The sequence below is a fragment of the Pleurodeles waltl genome, chromosome 7 (genome assembly GCF_031143425.1).
Source record: "Pleurodeles waltl isolate 20211129_DDA chromosome 7, aPleWal1.hap1.20221129, whole genome shotgun sequence".
NCBI lineage: Eukaryota > Metazoa > Chordata > Amphibia > Caudata > Salamandridae > Pleurodeles > Pleurodeles waltl.
Genome location: NC_090446.1, coordinates 1,189,970,182 through 1,189,990,904, shown reverse-complemented (window position 1 = coordinate 1,189,990,904; position 20,723 = coordinate 1,189,970,182). Strand labels below are relative to the sequence as shown.

The following is a 20,723-nucleotide window of genomic DNA, read 5'->3' as shown; positions in this document are numbered from 1 at the left end:
CTTTAAGAAATTGTTTCATTATTCTGGCAGACCATAGTGAAGGTGACTGAGGGGTCCGTCTGTAACGAGATATGGCAGCCAAATGCACTTTAATTGATGAATGCGAAAGACCGGATTTGGCCAAATGTAGTAAATATGGCAAAATCTGTTCAGGGGATGATGACAGAGGATGGATGCTGGAAGCAGCGCACCACAAACAAAACCTCTTCCACTTGAATTTGTATGTGCGATTTGTAGACTGGGCTCTGGCACAGGCAAGTATCTCTCTGCACTCCGGAGGAATATTCAAACCATCAAATTCATAGAATTCAGGAGCCAGGCTGATAAACGAAGAGATGTCGGGTTGGGATGACGAACCTGACCCTGGCTCATTGTTAGCAGATCCGGAATTGCCTTCAGCCGAATGTGAGGTTGTTCCGATAGCAATAGAAGTTCTGTGAACCAGAACTGGCGTGGCCATCTCGGAGCGATTAGAAGAATCCTGCATCGTTCCCTCTTCATCTTTAGCAGAAGTCTCGGGATGAGTGGAAGCGGGGGAAAAGCGTATGCATAAATCCCTGACCATCTGATCAAAAACGCATTCCCTCTCGAACCCCTCTGCGGATGCCAGCTTGCGAAGTGTCGGCATTTCTTGTTGTCCTTGTTCGCGAATAGATCTATGGTGGGCTTGCCCCAAAGGTGAAAGAGATTGTCGAGAACCGACTGATTGATTTCCCACTCGTGGCAGCTGGTTCGATTCCTGCTCAAGGCATCTGCCCAGATGTTGGTGATCCCTGGGAGATGCTCTGCTCGGATGGTGATTCCATGCTGAGTTACCCAATGCCACAGCTCCTGTACCTCCAGGGATAATGCTCGAGATCTTGTGCCTCCTTGTTTGTTGATATAGTGCATGACCGTGGTGTTGTCTGTCCTTATCAACACTGAAGAGTCTTTGATGTTCATGAGGAAGGACTTGAGTGCCAAAAACACCGCTCTGAGCTCTAATACGTTTATGTGGAGAGTTGATTCTTGCATAGACCATTTTCCCCTCACGGAAAGATCCTGTAAATGAGCACCCCATCCCTCCAGGGATGCGTCCGTTGTTACTATGTGCATGGTCCTGTCCTTCAGAAATGACAGCCCGTCTGAGACTAGGGGAGTTTCTTTCCACCACGTGAAAGCCTGTTTTGCTGCAGGGGTGTGATTTGTACTAGCTCGTCGAAAGAGCCTTCTGTCTGTTTCCACTGGTTGTCTAGTTGTTGTTGAAGAATCCTCATGTGGAGGCGACAGTTCCTTATCAATGGAATGCATGACGATAGTATCCCTAGAAAAGACTTGTAAGTCCGTACTGAAACAGACCTTCTTTTGCTGAGCCGAGCTGCTAAGTTTCGAAGTCTCTGTCTTCTGTCCTGTGAAGGAAAGGCTTTTGCTTGTAAAGTGTCCAAGATGGCTCCTAGAAACGTGATGTTCTGAGTGGGCTCTGTGTGAGACTTGGGGTAGTTGACCGACAAACCCAAAGCTCCGAAAAGGGAGAGGCATGTTTCCGTATCTCTGGCAGCCTTCGACGCTGTACGTGCTTTTATTAGCCAGTCGTCCAGGTAAGGGAAGACCTGTACCCCTAATTGTCTGAGGTGGGCTGCCACTGGCGCCAAAACCTTGGTGAACACTCTTGGAGCCGACTTGAGGCCAAACGGAAGTACTCTGAACTGGTAGTGAATGCCTGCGACCCTGAACCGCAAGAATTTCCGATGATTGGGGTGAATTGAAATGTGAAAATATGCGTCCTGAAGATCTAGCGAGGTCATAAAATCCCCTCGATTGAGGAGGCTCAGAACGTCTTGAAGAGAGATCATGCGAAAAGATTGCTTCTTGAGGTATTTGTTGAGCGATCGAAGATCGAGAATAGGTCTCCAATCTCCGTTCTTCTTCCGGATAAGGAAAAAACAGGAGTAAAAACCTATTCCCCTCTGATTTCTTGGTACGATCTCTATTGCTCCCTTGCTCATTAAGATAGCAATCTGTTCCATAAGCTCGTTGAGGTGGGCTGGCGGGGGGCCTCCTGGTGGTACTTGAGGAGGAGACTGGTTGAATTCTAGTGTATGCCCCCGCTTGATAATATCCAAAACCCATCTGTCTGTTGTTATTCTGGACCATTGATGCAGAAACCCGGAAATTGTGCCCCCTATACGAGTGTTGGTGCAGGGGCTGGGTGCAGGCATTTGATGAGGGTCACTGCTTTCTAGTCGTATCCTTGGGTCTGAAAGCAGATTTTCCTCTTGTTTGCTGTCTGAAGCGAGCTGATGTTTGCTGGCGAAAGGAATGCTGTTGTTGCTGGCCATACGTTGAGCGATATTGGCCTTGGTAAGAGGAGTACGGTCTATATTGTTGAAAGCCTCCTCTGTGAGAAAAAGTACCTCTCCCTCTCGCTCCTCGAAAGGGTTGCCTCTTGTACTGAAGCGCCGCAAGTGACCTGGCTGTTTCAGTGTCTGACTTGATCGACTGCAATGCATCGTCGACATGTTTTCCAAATAAAAGTTCTCCATCATATGGCATGTCTAGAACTTTCAACTGAACTTCTGGCCTAAAAGAGGTAGCCTTTAGCCACCCTTGGCGTCTGAGAACCGCAGCACCGGCCAATTGTCTAAAACCTGTGGAAGAGACATCAATGGCAGAGTCTATGATTTCGGCCGAAATCTTTTCTCCTTCTTGAAGAATTCTGCGTGCTTCTGCTCTACTGGATTCAGGTATCATGTCAATGAATTGTGACATGTCAGACCACATCTGACGATCGTATCTCCCCAGTATTGCTAGAGAGTTGGCGGCTCTAACAGTGGTGGCAGCCATGGTTGAAATTCTTTTACCTATGGAGTCCAGACGCCGTCCTTCCTTGTCTGGAGGTGCGGTCAGAGAAGCTGACGGATTCCTGGATCTTCTCTGTGCTGCTTGGGAGATAACCGAATCCGGTTTAGGGTGGCTGATTAGACATGCTGGGGAGTTGTCAGGTGCCTTATATTTCTTTTCTAGCCTGGGCAAGACTGCAGGAATGGAGGACGGAGTCTGCATGACCTTTAAGCCTTCTTCCCAGATGAAGTCGACAATGGGAATGGCCCTCACTGATTTTCTTGTGTCCTCTTTAAAGTCATAAAGAAAACAATCTGATTGTTTAGACGTAATCGGTAGCTGGAATCTCTTGGCAGCTCTCTCCATGACAGAATGGAAACCTCCAATGTCCTGCGGAGGAGAGTCTACTGGCGGTGGTGTAGATGGAGATGGAGTCTGAATCTGGTACTCATCCCATTCCGGTATTAAAGAGTCTGAATCTTGCATCTCCCCTTCTTCCCGTTCCTCTTCGGATGACGGTGAGCCAATGCTCTGAACAGAAGGAGGTACTGTGATAGGGTCTGGAAATGTGGAAGGTCTAGCCGGAGTGGACACTGGTGTGTGCTGAGGTTGCACCGGTGTGGAAGAACCAGGCGGTGGAAACCTTGCATAATAGTCCTGCATCATTTGCTGAAGGTTGTTAATTAATGATACCGGCATTTGTACTGTCTCTTCTGATTGTTCGAAATGTCCCTGATCCTGTTGGTGGGAAAATTGCTGAAGATCCTCCTCTTCTTGGCATTTTATACGTAGTTCGGACGGACTACGCGCTACCGGAAAAAATCCGTCATCCGAGTATCCATCATCATCATCATCCGCAAAAAGATGCTGCGGAGGGACGGGTGTAACCTTGCTGGGCGATGTATGCGATGGTTGTAATATAGAGGACCTTACTTGTACAGGCAAAATCCTTTGCGGAAGGTAAGGTGATGTTCCAGGAAAATGACCCGTCGACGGAGCGGGCGTCGACGGAGCAGGCGTCGACGGAGCAGGCGTCGACGGAGCAGGCGTCGACGGGACAGTCAGTGTAGTTGGTGGTATCATCGTCGACGAAGCCAATGTCACTGCGTCACCCGTCGACGGGGTTGACAACGACAGAGTTTTCACGATCCGGTGCGTCGACGGAATCTTCGTCGGCGAAAGCGACGGCGACCTCCTGAACCTCTTCGTCGATGAATGTGTCGATGGTAAAGATTTTAACTTCTTACCAGTCGACGGCTTCTTAATGATCTTTAAGGTGTGCGACGACGACGGACCATACTTAAGGCTCACCGATGTTATTGTCGTAGACGACAGCGGAGATGAAGTCACTATCATCGGAGACGGAGGGGCTGTAAACGTAGCCGTCATCGTAGTCGTCGTCACCGGTAGAGCGGTCGTCGACGGAGCGCTCGTCGACGGTGTCGATTTTTTGGACGTCGACGGAGGCAGAGAACTGGAAGGCTTTTTAAGCTTCTTTGAAGAAGAAGCAGGTGTTGATGGTTCTGAGTGAACCCTGCCACTTGCTACCTTAGATGTTGAAGGTAGATCCCCGGTGTCCTTAAAAGCATGCAGCTTCTTGGCTGACTTAGTGCTTGCAGGGGATAGGCTCTCCACAGACCTCTTTCTTTTCTTTGAGGTCACTGCAGTGTCACTGTCTTCTTCAGAAAGAGCTTCTCTTGCCTTCTTTTTCTGGAGCCAAAGTAGGAGCCTGGCTTCTCTGTCCCTCAGAGTCTTATTAGGAAAGGTCCTGCAGATCTTACAGTCCTTGACCTTATGCTCTGGATGTAAGCAATAGATACATTCCTTGTGAGGGTCCTCACAGTGAAGTCAATTTGCCACAGGTCCCACAAGGTCTAAAAAGGCCCTTTCTTGTACACATGATGGAAAAAAGTCTTGAAGAAAAACTGAATTGAAATTCTCTAAAGATTTCTCTTGAAGAGATGGAAAACTGAGCAGAGCTCAGGGAGACTCCCTTACACACGACGTGCGGTAGAAAATCTGACAGACTGAGCCTCTGTGCTGAGGGTTCTAAGAGGGTGGTCGCGCCTGATTGGCTGAAGTTTGGGCTCTTTCTAAAGAGGCTGATAGTTCTACAATTGAAGATGTTTTTTCCTATTGACTTCAATGAAAAAAAAAAAAAAAAAAAAAAAAAAAAAGATAAGAAAGGTTTTTCTCTATTTATTGCTTTTTATGTACCGTGGGACTCCCACTTCGACGACGGGGAATGATTCAAGCATGTGAATCTATGAAAGATACCCTAATACTGGAGAAACAATCTAACAAAGGAGTTGATGCCCATGCGCACTATCATCGAGAGGAGGAGTCATTTGATCCCGTGACTCGAAAAAAAAGACTTCTTTGAAGAAAAACAACTTGTAACACTCAGAGCCCAACACTAGATGGCAGGATATGCACAGCATGTGTATCTGCAGCTACACATGCCACCGAACATATATATATTATTATTATTATATATATATATATATATATATATATATACACATACACACACACACACACACACACACACACACACACACACACACACACACACACACACACACACACACACAGATCTACAAGTATAAGTGAACTGCTTTATTAATGTACTGTGGGACTCCTACTGCGACAATGGGGAATATTCAAGCATGTGTGTAGGAAAATGGCTCCCTGTTGCAGTTATACCCCACTTTTTGCCTGATATTAATGCTGACTTGACTGAGATGTGTGCTGGGACCCTGCTAACCAGGCCCCAGCACCAGTGTTCTTTCACTTAAAATGTACCATTGTTTCCACAATTGGCACACCCCTGGTACACAGATAAGTCCCTTGTAAAAGATACCAGTGGTACCAAGGGCCCTGTGACCAGGGAAGGTCCCTAAGGGCTGCAGCATGTGTCGTACCACCCTAAGGGACGCCTCACCTAAAACATGAACAGTGCCATTGCAGATTGTGTGTGTTGGTGGGGAGAACAAGGCAAAGTCGACAAGGCATCCCCCTCAGGAATGCAATGCCCACAAAATGCTGCCTGTGGCATAGGTAAGTCACCCCTCTAGCAGGCCTTCCAGCCCTAAAGCAGGGTGCATTATACCACAGGTGAGGGCATAGCTGCATGAGCATTATGCCCCTACAGTGTCTAAGTCTATTCTTAGACATTGTAAGTACAGTGTGGCCATATTAAGTATATGGTCTGGGAGTTTGTCAAAAACGAACTCCACAGCTCCATAATGGCTACACTGAATACTGGGAAGTTTGGTATCAAACTTCTCAGAATAATAAACCCACACTGATACCAGTGTTGGATTTATTAAAAAATGCACACAGAGAGCATCTTAGAGATGCCCCCTGTATTTTACCCAATCCTTCAGTGCAGGACTGACTGGTCTGTGCCAGCCTGCTGCTGACAGGCGAGTTTCTGACCCCTTGGGGTGAGAGCCTTGGTGCTCTCGGAGGCCAGAAACAAAGCCTGCCCTGGGTGGAAATGCTTAGCACCTCCCCCCTGCAGGAACTGTAACACCTAGCAGTGAGCCTCAAAGGCTCAAGCTTCGTGTTACAATGGCCCAGGGCACTCCAGCTAGTGGAGATGCCCGCCCCCTGGACACAGCCCCCACTTTTGGCGGCAAGTCCAGGGGAGATAATGAGAAAAACAAGGAGTCACCCACCAGTCAGGACAGCCTCTAAGGTGTCCTGAGCTGAGGTGACCCCTGCCTTTAGAAATCCTCCATCTTGATTTTAGAGGATTCACCCAACAGAAATAGAGATGTGCCCCCCTACCCTCAGGGAGGAGGCACAAGGAGGGTGTAGCCACCGTCATGGACAGTAGCCATTGGCTACTGCCCCCCAGACCTAAACACCCCCCTAAATTCAGTATTTAGGGGCGACCCTGAAGCCAGGAAATCAGATTCCTGCAACCTGAAGAAACAAGGACTGCTGACCAACAAGCCTGCAGAGAAGGAGGAAGACGACAACTGCTTTGGCCCCAAGCCCTACCGGCCTGTCTCCAACTTCGAAAACCTGCTCCAGCAACGCATCCGACAGGGACCAGCGACCTCTGAAGCTTCAAAGGACTGCCCTGGACTAAAGGACCAAGAAACTCCTGTTAACAGCAGCCCTGTTCAAAACCAGCTACTTCTTTGCAACAAAGAAGCAACTTTCAAAGACTGCACGTTTCCCGCCGGAAGCGTGAGACTTCACACACTGCACCCGACGCCCCTGGCTCGAGATTCAGAAAACCAACACCTCAGGGAGGACTCCCCGGCGACTGCGAGCCCGCGAGTAACCAGAGATGACCCCCCCCAGAGCCCTCACAGCGACGCCTGCAGACAGAATCCAGAGGCTCCCCGACCGCGACTGCCTGTCACAAGGGACCTGACGCCTGTAACCAACACTGCACCCGCAGCCCCCAGGACCTGAAGGAACCGAACTTCGACGCAGGAGTGACCCCCAGGCGACCCTCTGCCTTGCCCAAGTGGTGGCTGTCCCGAGAAGCCCCCCTGTGCCTGCCTGCACCGCTAGAGTGACCCCGGGTCCCCCCGTTGAAACCTTTACAAAACCAGACGCCTGCTTGGCACACTGCACCCGGCCGCCCCTGTGCCGCCGAGGGTGTGTTTTGTGTGCCAACTTGTGTCCCCCTCCCCCCCAGTGCTGTACAAAATCCCCTGGTCTGCCCCGAGGACGCAGGTACTTACCTGCTAGCAGGCTGGAACCCCTGTTCTCCATAGGCGCCTATGTGTTTTGGGCACCTCTTTGACCTCTGCACCTGACCGACCCTGAGCTGCTGGTGTGGTAACTTTGGGGTTGCCTTGAACCCCCAACAGTGGGCTACCTTTGCCCCAGAACTGAGACTTGTAAGTGTTTTACTTACCTCCCCCAGGAACTGTTGATTTTTGCACTGTGTCCACTTTGAAAATAGCTTATTGACATTTTTACAAAGACTGTATGTGATATTGCTTTTATTCAAAGTTCCTACAGTATCTAAGTGAAGTACCTTACATTTAAAGTATTAACTGTAAATCTTGAACCTGTGGTTCTTAAAATAAACTAAGAAAATATATTTTTCAATATAAAAACCTATTGGCCTGGAGTAAGTCTTTGAGAGTGTGTTCCTCATTTATTGCCGGTGTGTACAACAAATGCTTAACACTACCCTCTGATAAGCCTACTGCTCGACCACACTACCACAAAATAGAGCATTATAATTATCTACTTTTGCCACTATCTTACCTCTAGGGGGAACCCTTGGACTCTGTGCACACTATTTCTTACTTTGAAATAGTACATACAGAGCCAACTTCCTACAATGTGAATCTATGAAAGATCCAATACTGGAGAAAAAGATAGTGGACGGTGGGTAAAAAGAATAACTGTCTCACCTTATGCAAATAATTTCCGTAGAACTGCTGGTCTCACTGGCATCTAGGCAATGGTGCTCAGTGAAGGTGTGCCTGCTAGACCACGTTGCTGCTCTACATAATTGTTGTATAGGCACTCCTGCAAAGAGAGCTGCGGAGGTGGAGACAGCTCAGGTGGAGTGGGATTTGACGGTGGTTGTCAATGGTTTTCCTGTTAGCTGGTGACAAAATAGTATGACGGTGGCAATCCACCAAGCTATAGTCTGTTTGGTAACAAGATATCCCTTTTTTAGTTGTCCATAGCCTACAAAGAATTGATCTGCTTTGCGAAAGCTGCTAGTCTTTTGTATGTAGAATTTGAGACAGCTCTTGATATCTAGAGAATGTAGTGCTATTTCTGCTGGAGTTTGAGGATTTGGGAAAAAAGTTTTCAATATTACTGGTTCATTCGGATGAAAGCCCGAGGGAACTTTGGGGATAATAAATTTAGGATTAGTCCTGAGGATGAGAGTGTCAGACTTAAATTGGAGAAAAAAAACTGAGTGATTGTGAATTCCTGAATGTCACTGATCTTTGCATAAGTAAGCGCTAGGAGACGTGTTGTCTTCCAGGAAATGTATTTCAACTGTGCCTTGTGCATAGGTCCAAATGGATGCTTCACCATTTGTGATAGTATAACATTGAGTATAACATTGAGATGCCAGGGAAGAGGATGGATTTTTACTGGAGAAAACAACCTGAAAACTCCCTTAAGGAATTGTTTTACTATTCTGGAAGGCCATAAAGATGGAGGATTAGCGGCACAGCGCAACCTAGAAATGGCTGCCAGGTGAACCTTGATGGATGAGTGACAAAGACTCGATTAGGCCAAGTAAAGAAGATATGGAAGTATCTGTTTGGTAGCAGTCGTCAGAGGGTGGACATCAAAATCCTTACACCATACACATAATCTTTTCCATTTGAGTTTGTATGTTTTAATTGTAGTATGGGCTCTAGCATTATCGAGGACTTCATGACAATCGGTTGGAATATTTAGCTCAGAAAATTTATTAAATTCAGGAGTCAGGCCGATAACCGAAGAGAAGTCGGTTGGGATGACGGAAATGGTCTGAATTCATCGTTAGTAAGTTCGGTATTGGTTCGAACAGAATGTGAGGTTGCTCCGAGAGGAGTAGGAGATCCGTGAACCTTTGTCGCAAAGAGGTCCAAACTAGGCTTGCCCCAGGGAAGAAAAAGATGATTAAGAGTTGTCTGGTTGAGCTCCCACTCGTGGCATGTTGTTGTGGTCCTGCTTAATGAGTCCGCAAGGGTGTTGACACTCCTGGAATGTGTTCTACCCTGAGAGTTGTGTGATGTCGAAGTGCCAAATTCCATATTTCTTGCGCCTGGGGAGAGCATTGGTCAGCGTGTTCCAGCTTGCTTTTTGAGTTAGTGCATGCTTGTGGTGTTATTGGTTCGGATAAAAACTGATGAGCCTCTGATCTTGGTTAGGAAAGATTTGAGCACTAGGAAGATGGTTTTTAATTCTAGCAAGTTGATGTGGAGCACTGCTTCCTGGGTGGTCCATTTCCCTCTCACTGTCAGGTTGTGAAGATGCGCGCCCCATCAGCTTAATGACGCATCTGTGGTCAGAACATGTTCCAGGCTTTGATTCAGGAAGCAGGGACCCTCGGACATGTGTGATGTCTTCGACCACCATTTCATGGCCCACTTCATTGGTGGGGTTATTTGAACCATGTCGTTGAAAGATCCATTTATTTGTGTCCACTGGCTGTCTAAATGTTGCTGAAGTGATCTCAAGTTTGGTATCAATGAAAGCCAAGAGGAGAGCATTCTGAGAAAAGATTTGTAGATTCAGATAGAAGTGGAATTTCTTTTGTCGAGGCTTAGCGCTCGATTTTGAATCTTCTTCTGCCTGTCTTGAGAAGTGAAGGCTTTCGCTTGTTCCGTATCTCATATGGCCCCTAGAAAGGTGATGTTGGTTGACTGAGTTAGGTGTGATTTTTGTTAACTGACTGAAAGGCCTATGGTTTGGAAGAGAGATAGGTATATTGTTGTGTCTCTGGCTGCTTGGCACGCTGTGTTCCCTTTTATGAGCCAATCATCCAAGTAGGGAAACACTTGAACTCCCTTTTGCCTGAGATATGCTGCCACTGGAGCCAAGACCTTGATAAACACTCAAGGAGCTGATCTCAGACCGAATGGTAACACTCTGAATTGGTAGTGGGTGCCTGCTATCTTGAAGCGTAAGAATTTCCTGTGGGGAATTTGGTTTATGAAAAAACAGACATCTTGGAGATCTAAGGCCATCGTATGATCCTCTTGACTGAGCAATTGTAATACATCCTGTAGAGAGACCATATGAAATGATTTTTTTTTTTTCAGGAATTTGTTCCGCAGTTTTAGGTAAATGGCTCCCTGTTGCAGTTACCCCCCCACTTTTTGCCTGATATTGATGCTGACTTGACTGAGAAGTGTGCTGAGACCCTGCTAACACGGCCCCAGCACCAGTGTTCTTTCACTTAAAAATGTACCATTGTTCCACAATTGGCACATCCCTGGCACACAGATAAGTCCCTTGTAAAAGGTACCAGTGGTACCAAGGGCCCTGTGACCAAGGAAGGTCCCTAAGGGCTGCAGCAAGTGCTGTGCCACCCTAAGGGACCCCTCACCTAAAACATGCACACTGCCATTACAGATTGTGTGTGTTGGTGGGGAGAAAAAGGCAAAGCCGACATGGCATCCCCCTCAGGATGCCATGCCCACAAAATACTGTCTGTGGCATAGTTAAGTCACCCCTCTAGTATGCCTTACAGCCCTAAGGCAGGGTGCATTATACCACAGGTGAGGGCATAGCTGCATGAGCAATATGCCCCTACAGTGTCTAAGTCTATCCTTAGACATTGTAAATACAGTGTTGCCATATTAAGTACATGGTCTGGGAGTTTGTCAAAACGAACTCCACAGCTCCATAATGGCTACACTGAATATTGGGAAGTTTAGTATCAAACTTTTCAGAAAAATAAACCCACACTGATGCCAGTGTTGGATTTATTACAAAATTCACACAGAGGGCATCTTAGAAGATGCCCCCTGTAATTAACCCAATCCATCAGTGCAGGAATAACTGATCAGTGCCAACCTGCCACTGAGACAAGTTTCTGCCCCCCTGGGGTGAGAGCCTTTGTGCTCTCTTAGGACAGAAACAAAGTCTACACTGGGTGGAGGTGCTTCTCACCACCCCCTGCAGGAATCGTAACACCTGGTGTTGAGCCTCAAAGGCTCATGCAATTTGTTACAGCACCCCAGGGCATCCCAGCTAGTGGAGATGCCGCCCCTCCGGCCACTGCCCCCACTTTTGGCGGCAAGGCTGGAGGAGATAATGAGAAAAACAAGGAGGAGTCACCCACCAGTCAGGCCAGCCCCGAAGGTGTCCTGAGCTGATGTGACCCCTGCCTTTAGAAATCCTCCATCTTGAGATTGGAGGATTCCCCCAATAGGATTAGGGATGTGCCCCCCTCCCCTCAGGGAGGAGGCACAAAGAGGGTGTAGCCACCCTCCAGGACAGTAGCCATTGGCTACTGCCCTCCTGACCCAAACACACCCCTAAATTCAGTATTTAGGGGCACCCCAGAACCCAGGAAATCAGATTCCTGCAACCTGAACTAAGAAGGACTGCTGACCTACAAGCCCTGCAGAGACGACGGAAGATGACTGGCCTGTCTCCTGACTCGAAAAACTTCAACAGCGACGCATCCAACAGGGACCAGCAACCTCTGAAGCCTCAGAGGACTGCCCTGAACCTAAGGACCAAGAAACGCCCGTGAGCAGCGGCTCTGCTCAACAAACCGCAACAATATTGCAACTTTTCGGCAACTTTCCAATACCTCACTCTTCCCGCCGGAAGAGGAAACTTACCTGAGTGAAGTACCTTGCATTTTATGCATTTACTTCAAATTTTGAACTTGTGTTTCTAAAAATAAATTAAGAAAATATATTTTTATATATAAAAACTATTGGCCTGGAGTTAAGTCTTTGAGTGTGTGTTCCTCATTTATTGCCTGTGTGTGTGTGTGTGTGTGTGTGTGTGTGTGTGTGTGTGTGTGTGTACAACAAATGCTTAACACTACCCTCTGAGAAGCCTACTGCTCAACCACACTACCACAAAATAGAGCATTAGAATTATCTACTTTTGCCACTATCATACCTCTACGGGGAACCCTTGGACTCTGCGCACACTATCTCTTACTTTGAGATAGTATATACAGAGCCACCTTCCTACAGCAGTCTAAGATGGTGTGCCAGTCTCCTGTCTTTTTTAAAATGGGGAAGAAGCAAGAGTAGAAGCCGGTTCTCCTCTGAGACTTCAGTATGATCTCTATTGCTCCCTTACCCTCACTGTGGTAATTTGTAAAAGGAGCTCCTTAAGGTGAGCAGGTGGGGGTCCTCATGGTGGTACATCTGGAGGAGTATGTTGAAATTCTAGGGTATGTTCTCTAGTGATAATATTCAGAACCCATCACTCTGAGATGATCTGGGACCATTGGTAGGAGAAGCTGGAAATTCTGTCCCCTATCTGAGTATTGGCATAGGGGTTGGAGGCAGGAACCTGGTGGAGGTCAGTGTTTTCTGGATGTGTCCTTGCCCCTATAGGAAGGCTTTCCTCTGGTGGGATGTCTGCAGACTGCAGATGGTGGTTGCCTGTAGGGTTGTTGTTGCTGCGTGGTGGCTGAACGAAACTGGCTCTGATAAGGTTCGTATTGTCTATATTGGTGGAGGCCGCCTCTGTAAAAGTAAAGTCCTCTACCTCTTGCCCCTTGAAAGGGCTGCCTTCTGAACTGTAGGGTACCCAAAGATCTACCCGTGTCTGGTTTTATCAATTGTAGTGCCTCATCGGCATGCTTGCCGAACAGGAGTTCTTCATCATATGGCATGTCTAGAACTCTCATCTGAACCTCCAGGTGGAAGGAAGTGGCATTTAGCCATCCCTGACATCTTAGTACTGCAGCTCTGGCTAGCTGGCAAAAGCCTGTGGACGATACATCTATTGCACAATCTATGATCTCAGCAAAGAGCTTCTCTTGTAAGATCTTCGGCGCTTCAGCTCTAGCATCCTCGGGAAGGAGATCGATATATTTGGAGAAGTCCGACCACATCTGGCGACCGTATTGTCCTAGGATTGCTAATGAGTTTGCTGCTGTGACCGATGTAGCCGCCATTGTGGATGTTTTTTTTGTTGTTTTTTTAATTGTGTCCAAGCGCCGTCCATCCTTATTTGGGAGCGTGGAAAGCAGAGAGTATGGGTTTCTGGACCTGCGCTGGGCTGCCGGAGTTATCACAGAGTTGGGTTTGGGCTGGCAAAACAAACAAGCTGGTGAGTATTTTTTGCCGCCTTCTACTTTTTGCCTAGTCTGGGAAGTACCGCTGGTATGGAGGATGGGATCTGCATCGGATCAAGGTCCTCTTCCCAGATGAAATCCAAAATCGGGATCGCACAAATTGACTTTCTGGTATTTTCTTTAAAGTCATAAAGAAAGCAATCGGATTGTTTTGCGACAATGGGAAGCTGGAAACTTTTGGCTGCTCATTCCATAATACTATGGAACCCTCCTATGTCCTGTGGCAGGGAATCTACTGGTGGTGGAGTAGAGGGGTATGGTGTCTGTGTCTGGTAGTCATCCAATGAATAGGACAATGTCCTGGATCTCCCCTCCTTCTTGGTCCATGTTCGAGGAAGGCGGATCATTTTCCAGAGGTGGAGATGGATGTGGCAACGGTATTCTAGGTACCTGGAACTCTGAGGATTGATCTATGGTAGAAGGACTTAACAGCAGTGGTCGTTGCGGTAGTGGAGTAGTTGATCCCGGTGGTGGGAATCTATTGTAGTAATCTTGCATCATATGCTGCAAATTGGCAATCAGTGACACTGGCTTCTGCACTGTTGGCTCATGTTGATGTTGTTGTGATCCTGTGCGCTGTTGGTCACCAAACAATTCTTGAACATACAACTGTTCATACTGCTGGTCTTCCTCATCATCTTCCGGGGATTTAATTCGTAGGTCTGAAGGACTACGAGCCACTGCAAACAACTCATCATCGGAATATTCATCTCCATATTACTTGTCATCAAGAAGAGTTTCTGGAGGTACAGGCGATACCTTACTGGGTGACATATGTGACGGTACTAATGTCTCTTGAGCGGATTTACGCCTTACTGTTAATAATCTTAAGGGTAAAAAGGACAGTTGTGCCAAAATGAATTGCTGTCAACTGTGTAGGCTTTTTTCAGTGTGTCTGAAGGAAAGAAATGGGCTGTCTACGGTGTTGTCCTTGGAGCTGCCGTCGAAAGAGCTGGCATCGTCTGAGCTGCTGTCGACGGAGCTGGCGTCGTCAGTATGTATGGTGATGTCGATGGAGATACCGTCACCGATTTAGAAGTCTTTGTGGTAGTCAATTTCTTTACCGACGTCAACAGGCGTGATATTGAGTAGAACCTCTTCGTTTATTGATTTATGTTGGATGATTTTGTTGATGCTTTCTTACCATGGGGCGTTGCTGACAGTAAAGAAAGTCTATGCTTTATGCTCACTGATTTTATAGTTGTTGATAATAACAGCAAACGTTATGGATGAAGGCGGTGCTGTAAACACTGCTGTTGCTGTGGTAGCAATGGTGATCAAAGCTGTTGTCAACAAGACTGAAATTTTTTACGTCGATGGTGGCAAGAAATCTGGATGTGTGTGATTTTAATTTTACTGGCAGCTGTTGTGGAAGGTTCAGAATGACCCTTCTTCTCTTTCTTTGAAATGGCAGGAACGTCCTTTTTTTCTCCCACACTGTGCCTTTTCTTGGCTGCCTTACTTCGTTTTGGAGAGAAACTCTCCACAGATCTTTTCCTCTCTTGATGCCACAGATTTCCGTGAGGTGTCACTGTCATCATCATCAGAGAGAAGTATTCCGTGGATTTAAGCTTTAGAAGCCGAAGCAGGAGCCTGGCCTCAGTTTCTCAAGGTCTTGTGAGGAAACGTTTGACAAATTTTACAATCTTTCACCTTGTGTTCTGGGTGAAGATACTATCTGCAGTCCTTGTGAGGGTCTTCACAGTGAAGCCGTAGTTTTCCACGGGTGCTGCAGGGTCGAAGTAAACCTTCATTGGCTGTAGACATGATGAAGAAGTCACAGTTGTGGAAGCAATAATAGTATTCAGAAGAATTCCTGTCAGGAAATAGTAAACTGAGCAGAGCTCAGGGAGACTCCCTTCACACGACGTGCAGTAGAAAATTTGAGAGACTGGAGCCTCTGTGGTGAGGGTTCTAAAGGATGCTCTCGCCTGACTGGTTGAACTTTGGGTCATTTCTAGTAACATTGATAAGCTATTAAAGTGAATGTACTTTTCCATTAACTTCAATGTAACATTTTAATTTACTGCTTTCTATGTACTGTGGGTCTCCCACTTCGACTATGGGGAATGAGTCAAGCATACGAATCTATGAAAGATACCCCAATACTGGTGAAGTTTTACTTCTTTTCTTGCAGGTGTACTTTTCCAACCATTCTCAGTATTGGAAAAAAAATTAGAGATGACCTGGTGAAGACCCCTAAAACATGTAACTTATTAGGTTTGCACGAATTCAAAAGGGCATTCCATCCCTGGAACTATTGCTCACTGCTACTTACAGCCCTAGTATGTGATCTGTGGAAAGGTGGAAATAAATTGCTAGCATTTAAATTGTACTATAGTATGAGCTCTGGCATAATCACAGAGGCTATTATCAGAGCTCTTATATAAGGAACTTACTGGCCTAATTTGTCGCCACTATAATTGGCACCAAAGAAACAAGTGGATTTATTTTTACAGGACAAGTAGATTCATGGCGCAGCCTGTCCCACAGACAATAAGATATTTTGTTAAATTCCACACTGATGTGACTTGAACGTGAACATAAAGAGACCTGGTGGGGTTTGCCTGGAAAGACCCATCAAATATTTTAGGTGACTTAAAGGGCAAACTGACATGAACATTAAGTTGTTATTGTGACTAGCCTGAAAAGGGACCTACCTAATAAGCAGAAAACGTAAAGCCCTTACATATGGTGTTTTTCATGGATTTCACAATTTAAATTTCTTCTATTTATTTAACATAGGGTTCACAGTGAAAATCCCCTTCCCATTTCATTTGCCCGAGTTCACATTGTAAACCCCTTGTTATTATATTTGTCAGAAGGTTCATAATGTAAAGCTCCTGCTTAAGTGCTTTGGCACACAGTTTAACATGTAAAATTCCTTCCTATGGTACCTGTCACAAAGTACACAATTTAAAACCATTTTGTGTGGGTTTTGGCTACCACTTCAATGTTAAGCACCTTCCTGTATGTTCAGAGTTCACAATGTGAAACCGTCTCCTACTGCGTCAATCACAGGGTTACAAGATCCTTCCTACGCTATCTGACTCAGGGTCTACGTTAATTTCCACAGCATCAGCTATGAGCAATGTTACCACTTAGGCGGACTAATCTGAGGAAAGACATATTAGTGTAATGCAAACTAATCACAAAAGATTACTGGCTTTAACACAAGCTTTCATAAAAATAATTCAAGACTTCTGCCTTTGTAATAACGTTTCATAATAATAGATCAGACCTCTGACATCCAAAAGAACTACTCACAATGAGCCAACCTGGACTACATCCTTGATTAGTGGCTTGTCACCATAATCATCTCTAGCCTATACTGTTCAGTATATTCTTTGCAATACAAGCCCTCTTTTTCAGCGGACGTACACAACTTCTGCCCAATGAAATCCTGCAGGGAAGATGATCAACATGTGTACAGGGCCAAAGCCTAAACTCACAACTAAATACAGTGCATTTTAGAGCAATAACTGAGATGAAGTAGAAGACAAAACATGTTTTGAATAACAGGGATGCCTCGTGAAGGACTGAACTCCTGCCAGCTTATTTTTGCTGCTGGGTGAGAGTCATGAGTGTATACTGTTGAGTACAGTGAACTGTCGGACCTGAAAGGACCAGAGGCTCTTAAAGTTCTCCAAAGTATCCTTGCCATGTCCCCAAACAACTATATCCAGATGCATTTCTGAAATCATGGACCGAAAATCCTGATTAAAGGCCAGGTGAGAGGTCTCATGGTTTAAGTGGTAGAAAAAGTTTTTGTAACAGAATAAGAGTCAAAGTGAAGCCCAGCCTGTGCAAACCTACTTGGATGAATCCTTTCCACAAGTGAATGATTCACCCACTCTTATAGCAACTGTCACGAAGGGTATAGAATCTGGCTACATTACTGATAGAAATCATAAAGCTTCGAGCTTGAAAAACTTTAAGTGAAAACTTTCATTGTGATAGTTACCAATCTCTTAGACTCGAAAGGGAGGGAAAAATCTGAAGATGTGTCATGTTCTCCTAAGGCAACAGTAAGTCTGCCACTGGATAATGAGTAAAGTAAAAGTAGACTCCTTCTATTGAACAACACTTCGTCAGTAAAGTCCTGGAAAATCTGGTACAGATAAAGGGTTTCTCATACTTCTGCATTACGATTCCTGAAAGTGACTGAATGCGAGGAGTCACTCTTTGCGAACTTCACTGCGTAAAATGTATGCCAATTTCTCATAAGCCTCAACCTTGGGCACACATATTGTGGCTTCAGCACCACAGTAGAAGAAGATTTTCTCAACAGTTACTTATCAGACAGTCATCATTCACCAACTACCACATGAAGAGTCCAGATCCCTTGTTTCATGCAATCCTGCAAGGCAGCTTTTTAATCCACCCAGACCAGTATTGAAATGTTTTGACTCAGTGCACAGCCTACAGCTTGTACCGCCATTTTCCACTAAATTAAATCAAACATTAGTTTTCTGAGCTCCACCTCAATCTTTTGTAGGATCTTAGGATATTTAGTCTGAGAAGGAACCATGAGCAATGCAATGATATAATCCCCAGATGGCATTATGGAGCCATTAAGTCCACACACAATAATCTACGTTCCCCGATGACCAAGCCGTAGCTCATGACTTGCAGAAATCTAGAGCAAGGACTTCATGAATATTTACAATTAATTCATCAAGTGAAAGGCTAGCTTACAATGAAGAATATGGGCATGCAGAGTATAACTCTTAAAACGTGGACATGAGTGAGAAGTAAAAAAAAATTTAAAAAAATACAAATGTCATGGAGAACTTCATAAGAACTTCAGTGTTAATCTTTGGTATTTTGACAGTGCAATGAATGAAGAACAGAACCGTGTAAATATCAAACTTCTAAAAAACACCAATCATTAAATCAATAAAAAAAGGTACTTACCCCTACTTTGCGTAGCAGATCACCTACAATATTGAGTGCAGATATTCTGGCAGAAGGTGTTAGCGGGGAAGTACCAAACCCATTGGGTATACCTAGAGATAAAATGGCTTTGGTTACTAAATGAAGCCAACATTTCACAGACTACTTTACCAAGAATCAGTAAAACTGTACAAGAATATTATTGTATATCAATAAGATGTTCTTCTATTTCTTTGTAGTCCTTAGCACATAACGTACCAGTGTGTTTGTATGCATGACAAGTGCAGTATGGACACAAGGAGTCACAATGTCCGAAGCAAAGCAGCCATTCATACAGTGTTTCAACAAATAACCAAACAGGTGATCTGCAAAACCATAAGTCAGAACGTGCTACTTTATGATACCTGCCTTCTTGTCACTTAATGATGGAAATCAAATACAGGAAATTCTGACAACTAGGACCTATAGTAAAACTACCAGCTATTTCATGGTCAACTACACAGGTAACGGACACAATTAATATCAACAAGAAACAACTCTTGTCTGATTGTCACTCAGTCAGGTACTAAACTATCTCTTAATAGTGTTATTCAGAAAAGAACAATACTAACTTAGACACTTACAAAAAACAACATCAAGGTGTACATTAGATGACATTCAAGAGTATGGCAGTTTTTGACCAGATAAGATAGATGACTTTCTATGGTGCTTTTGTCAACTGACTAGGGACCAAAGTGCTTAGGTAGAAGGGTAGCAGGCTACTACGTTGATTCTACTTGACTGGACGTCTTTATGAGAAGTGTTTTGGTATGTTGCATGATAACCACAACAGTCCTATCTTGTCATATGCTGCTGTGTTTGAGAGTGTAGTGGAACAAAGAGGGATGCAAACCTTAACCCTATATAGCATTATGTCTCGCTGGTACTGAGAAGCTTATAACTGTGAAGTAAGTGAGAAGGCCTTTAAGGTCATGCATGATGAGCAGCAGCCCTGCTCACGTTACTGAGACCCTGTAGCTAAGCTTATTGATGGAGTGAACCAAAGAAGAGTGAGAGAACTGGTTAGTTGATTTTGCCTTCCATCCTTATGTTTAAAATTTGGTTCTAGTTCTTTGGTGTGTTGGTTCTGGGTCATCTGCTATATATATCCTTCTATTGTACATTACTGGGTACTTGGTCAATGTGATCTAAAGTTATCTGTGTCAGAAGAGCCAGGTCTTTACTGCCTTCCTGATAACTAATTTCATAATTTTGCTACCTCTATGGAGGAGGTCCCTTTGATGCATATCTTGCAAGGTGGGCAATTAGCAGGGTAGCCATATTAGAGAGAAAGATTTTAGGGTCCAGCAACATGTAGCCAATGAAGCACTTGGAAGGCTAATGTGATGTAGCAATGTAGAGGTACTAGTTGCATTTAGAGTCTTTACATTCTTCAGAATACAAAGAATTTTCATAGACTAGGTGAGACAAATAAGAGCTGAAGCTGTAAGTAGCTTCTTTGGGAAACCTTTGTAAGGGAAAATACACTGAAGAGTTTAAAAGCACTTCTTGAGACTTGGTCCACTTTTGAGATCAGTGATAAGCTGAGTCCATATTCATTCACAGATTTCTTTTTAATTTAGTGCATGACGCTGGAAGAGAGCAGATTTCCTGTGAACAGATAGTTGTCATTTGTTTATGTTCCTATGGTTAGCATCCCTATTTTGGATTGCAGTTTCAGTGAGTTTTTAATAGAAACTAGTCAACTGCTCTGAGCTACTGAAACTGGTTGACTGCTCTGATCTACTGATCAAGTCCTGAAGCACCTATTTCAGCCGATTTTCAAACTTCAGGATGACCTGTGTTTTACTGGTGTGAAGCGGCCACAGATAAGGCAGAGTTTCTTGATAAGCTGAGATGAGTACTGAGTCAGTTGGCCCTTGAGATACCCCAAGTTGAAAGTTGGTACAGTTAGGAGCTGAATGAGGAGACAAGGGAAGAGACAATTATCAACTTATTCTATACAGTGCCTAACAAGAGAAGCACCAAACCACTCCAAGGGAAATAGGAAAAAACAACCAAGGCACATTAATCAAAAAGATTGATCTATAAAGGATTTCTAAACCACACATGATGCTTCAGTCCTTCAGACAGAACATTCCAGAGAATGCAGGCCAAAGGACCAACCTACCAACTTTTCCAATCAAATTTAGGTTGATTTGAGAGATGCTTTCAACATAATCTTAGGAACCTACTT

General features: G+C 45.1%; 1 protein-coding gene across 2 annotated transcripts in view; it reads right to left on the bottom strand.

Moving 5' to 3' along the window:
• Window positions 1-20,723, bottom strand: part of NDEL1 (nudE neurodevelopment protein 1 like 1) — a 354,675-nt gene that overhangs the window by 139,216 nt on the left and 194,736 nt on the right. For both annotated transcript variants that reach the window (XM_069200297.1, XM_069200298.1), the window contains exon 7: window positions 18,509-18,600. In XM_069200297.1, the coding sequence (XP_069056398.1) occupies window positions 18,509-18,600 (92 nt within the window). The remainder of the gene's footprint in view (window positions 1-18,508; window positions 18,601-20,723) is intronic.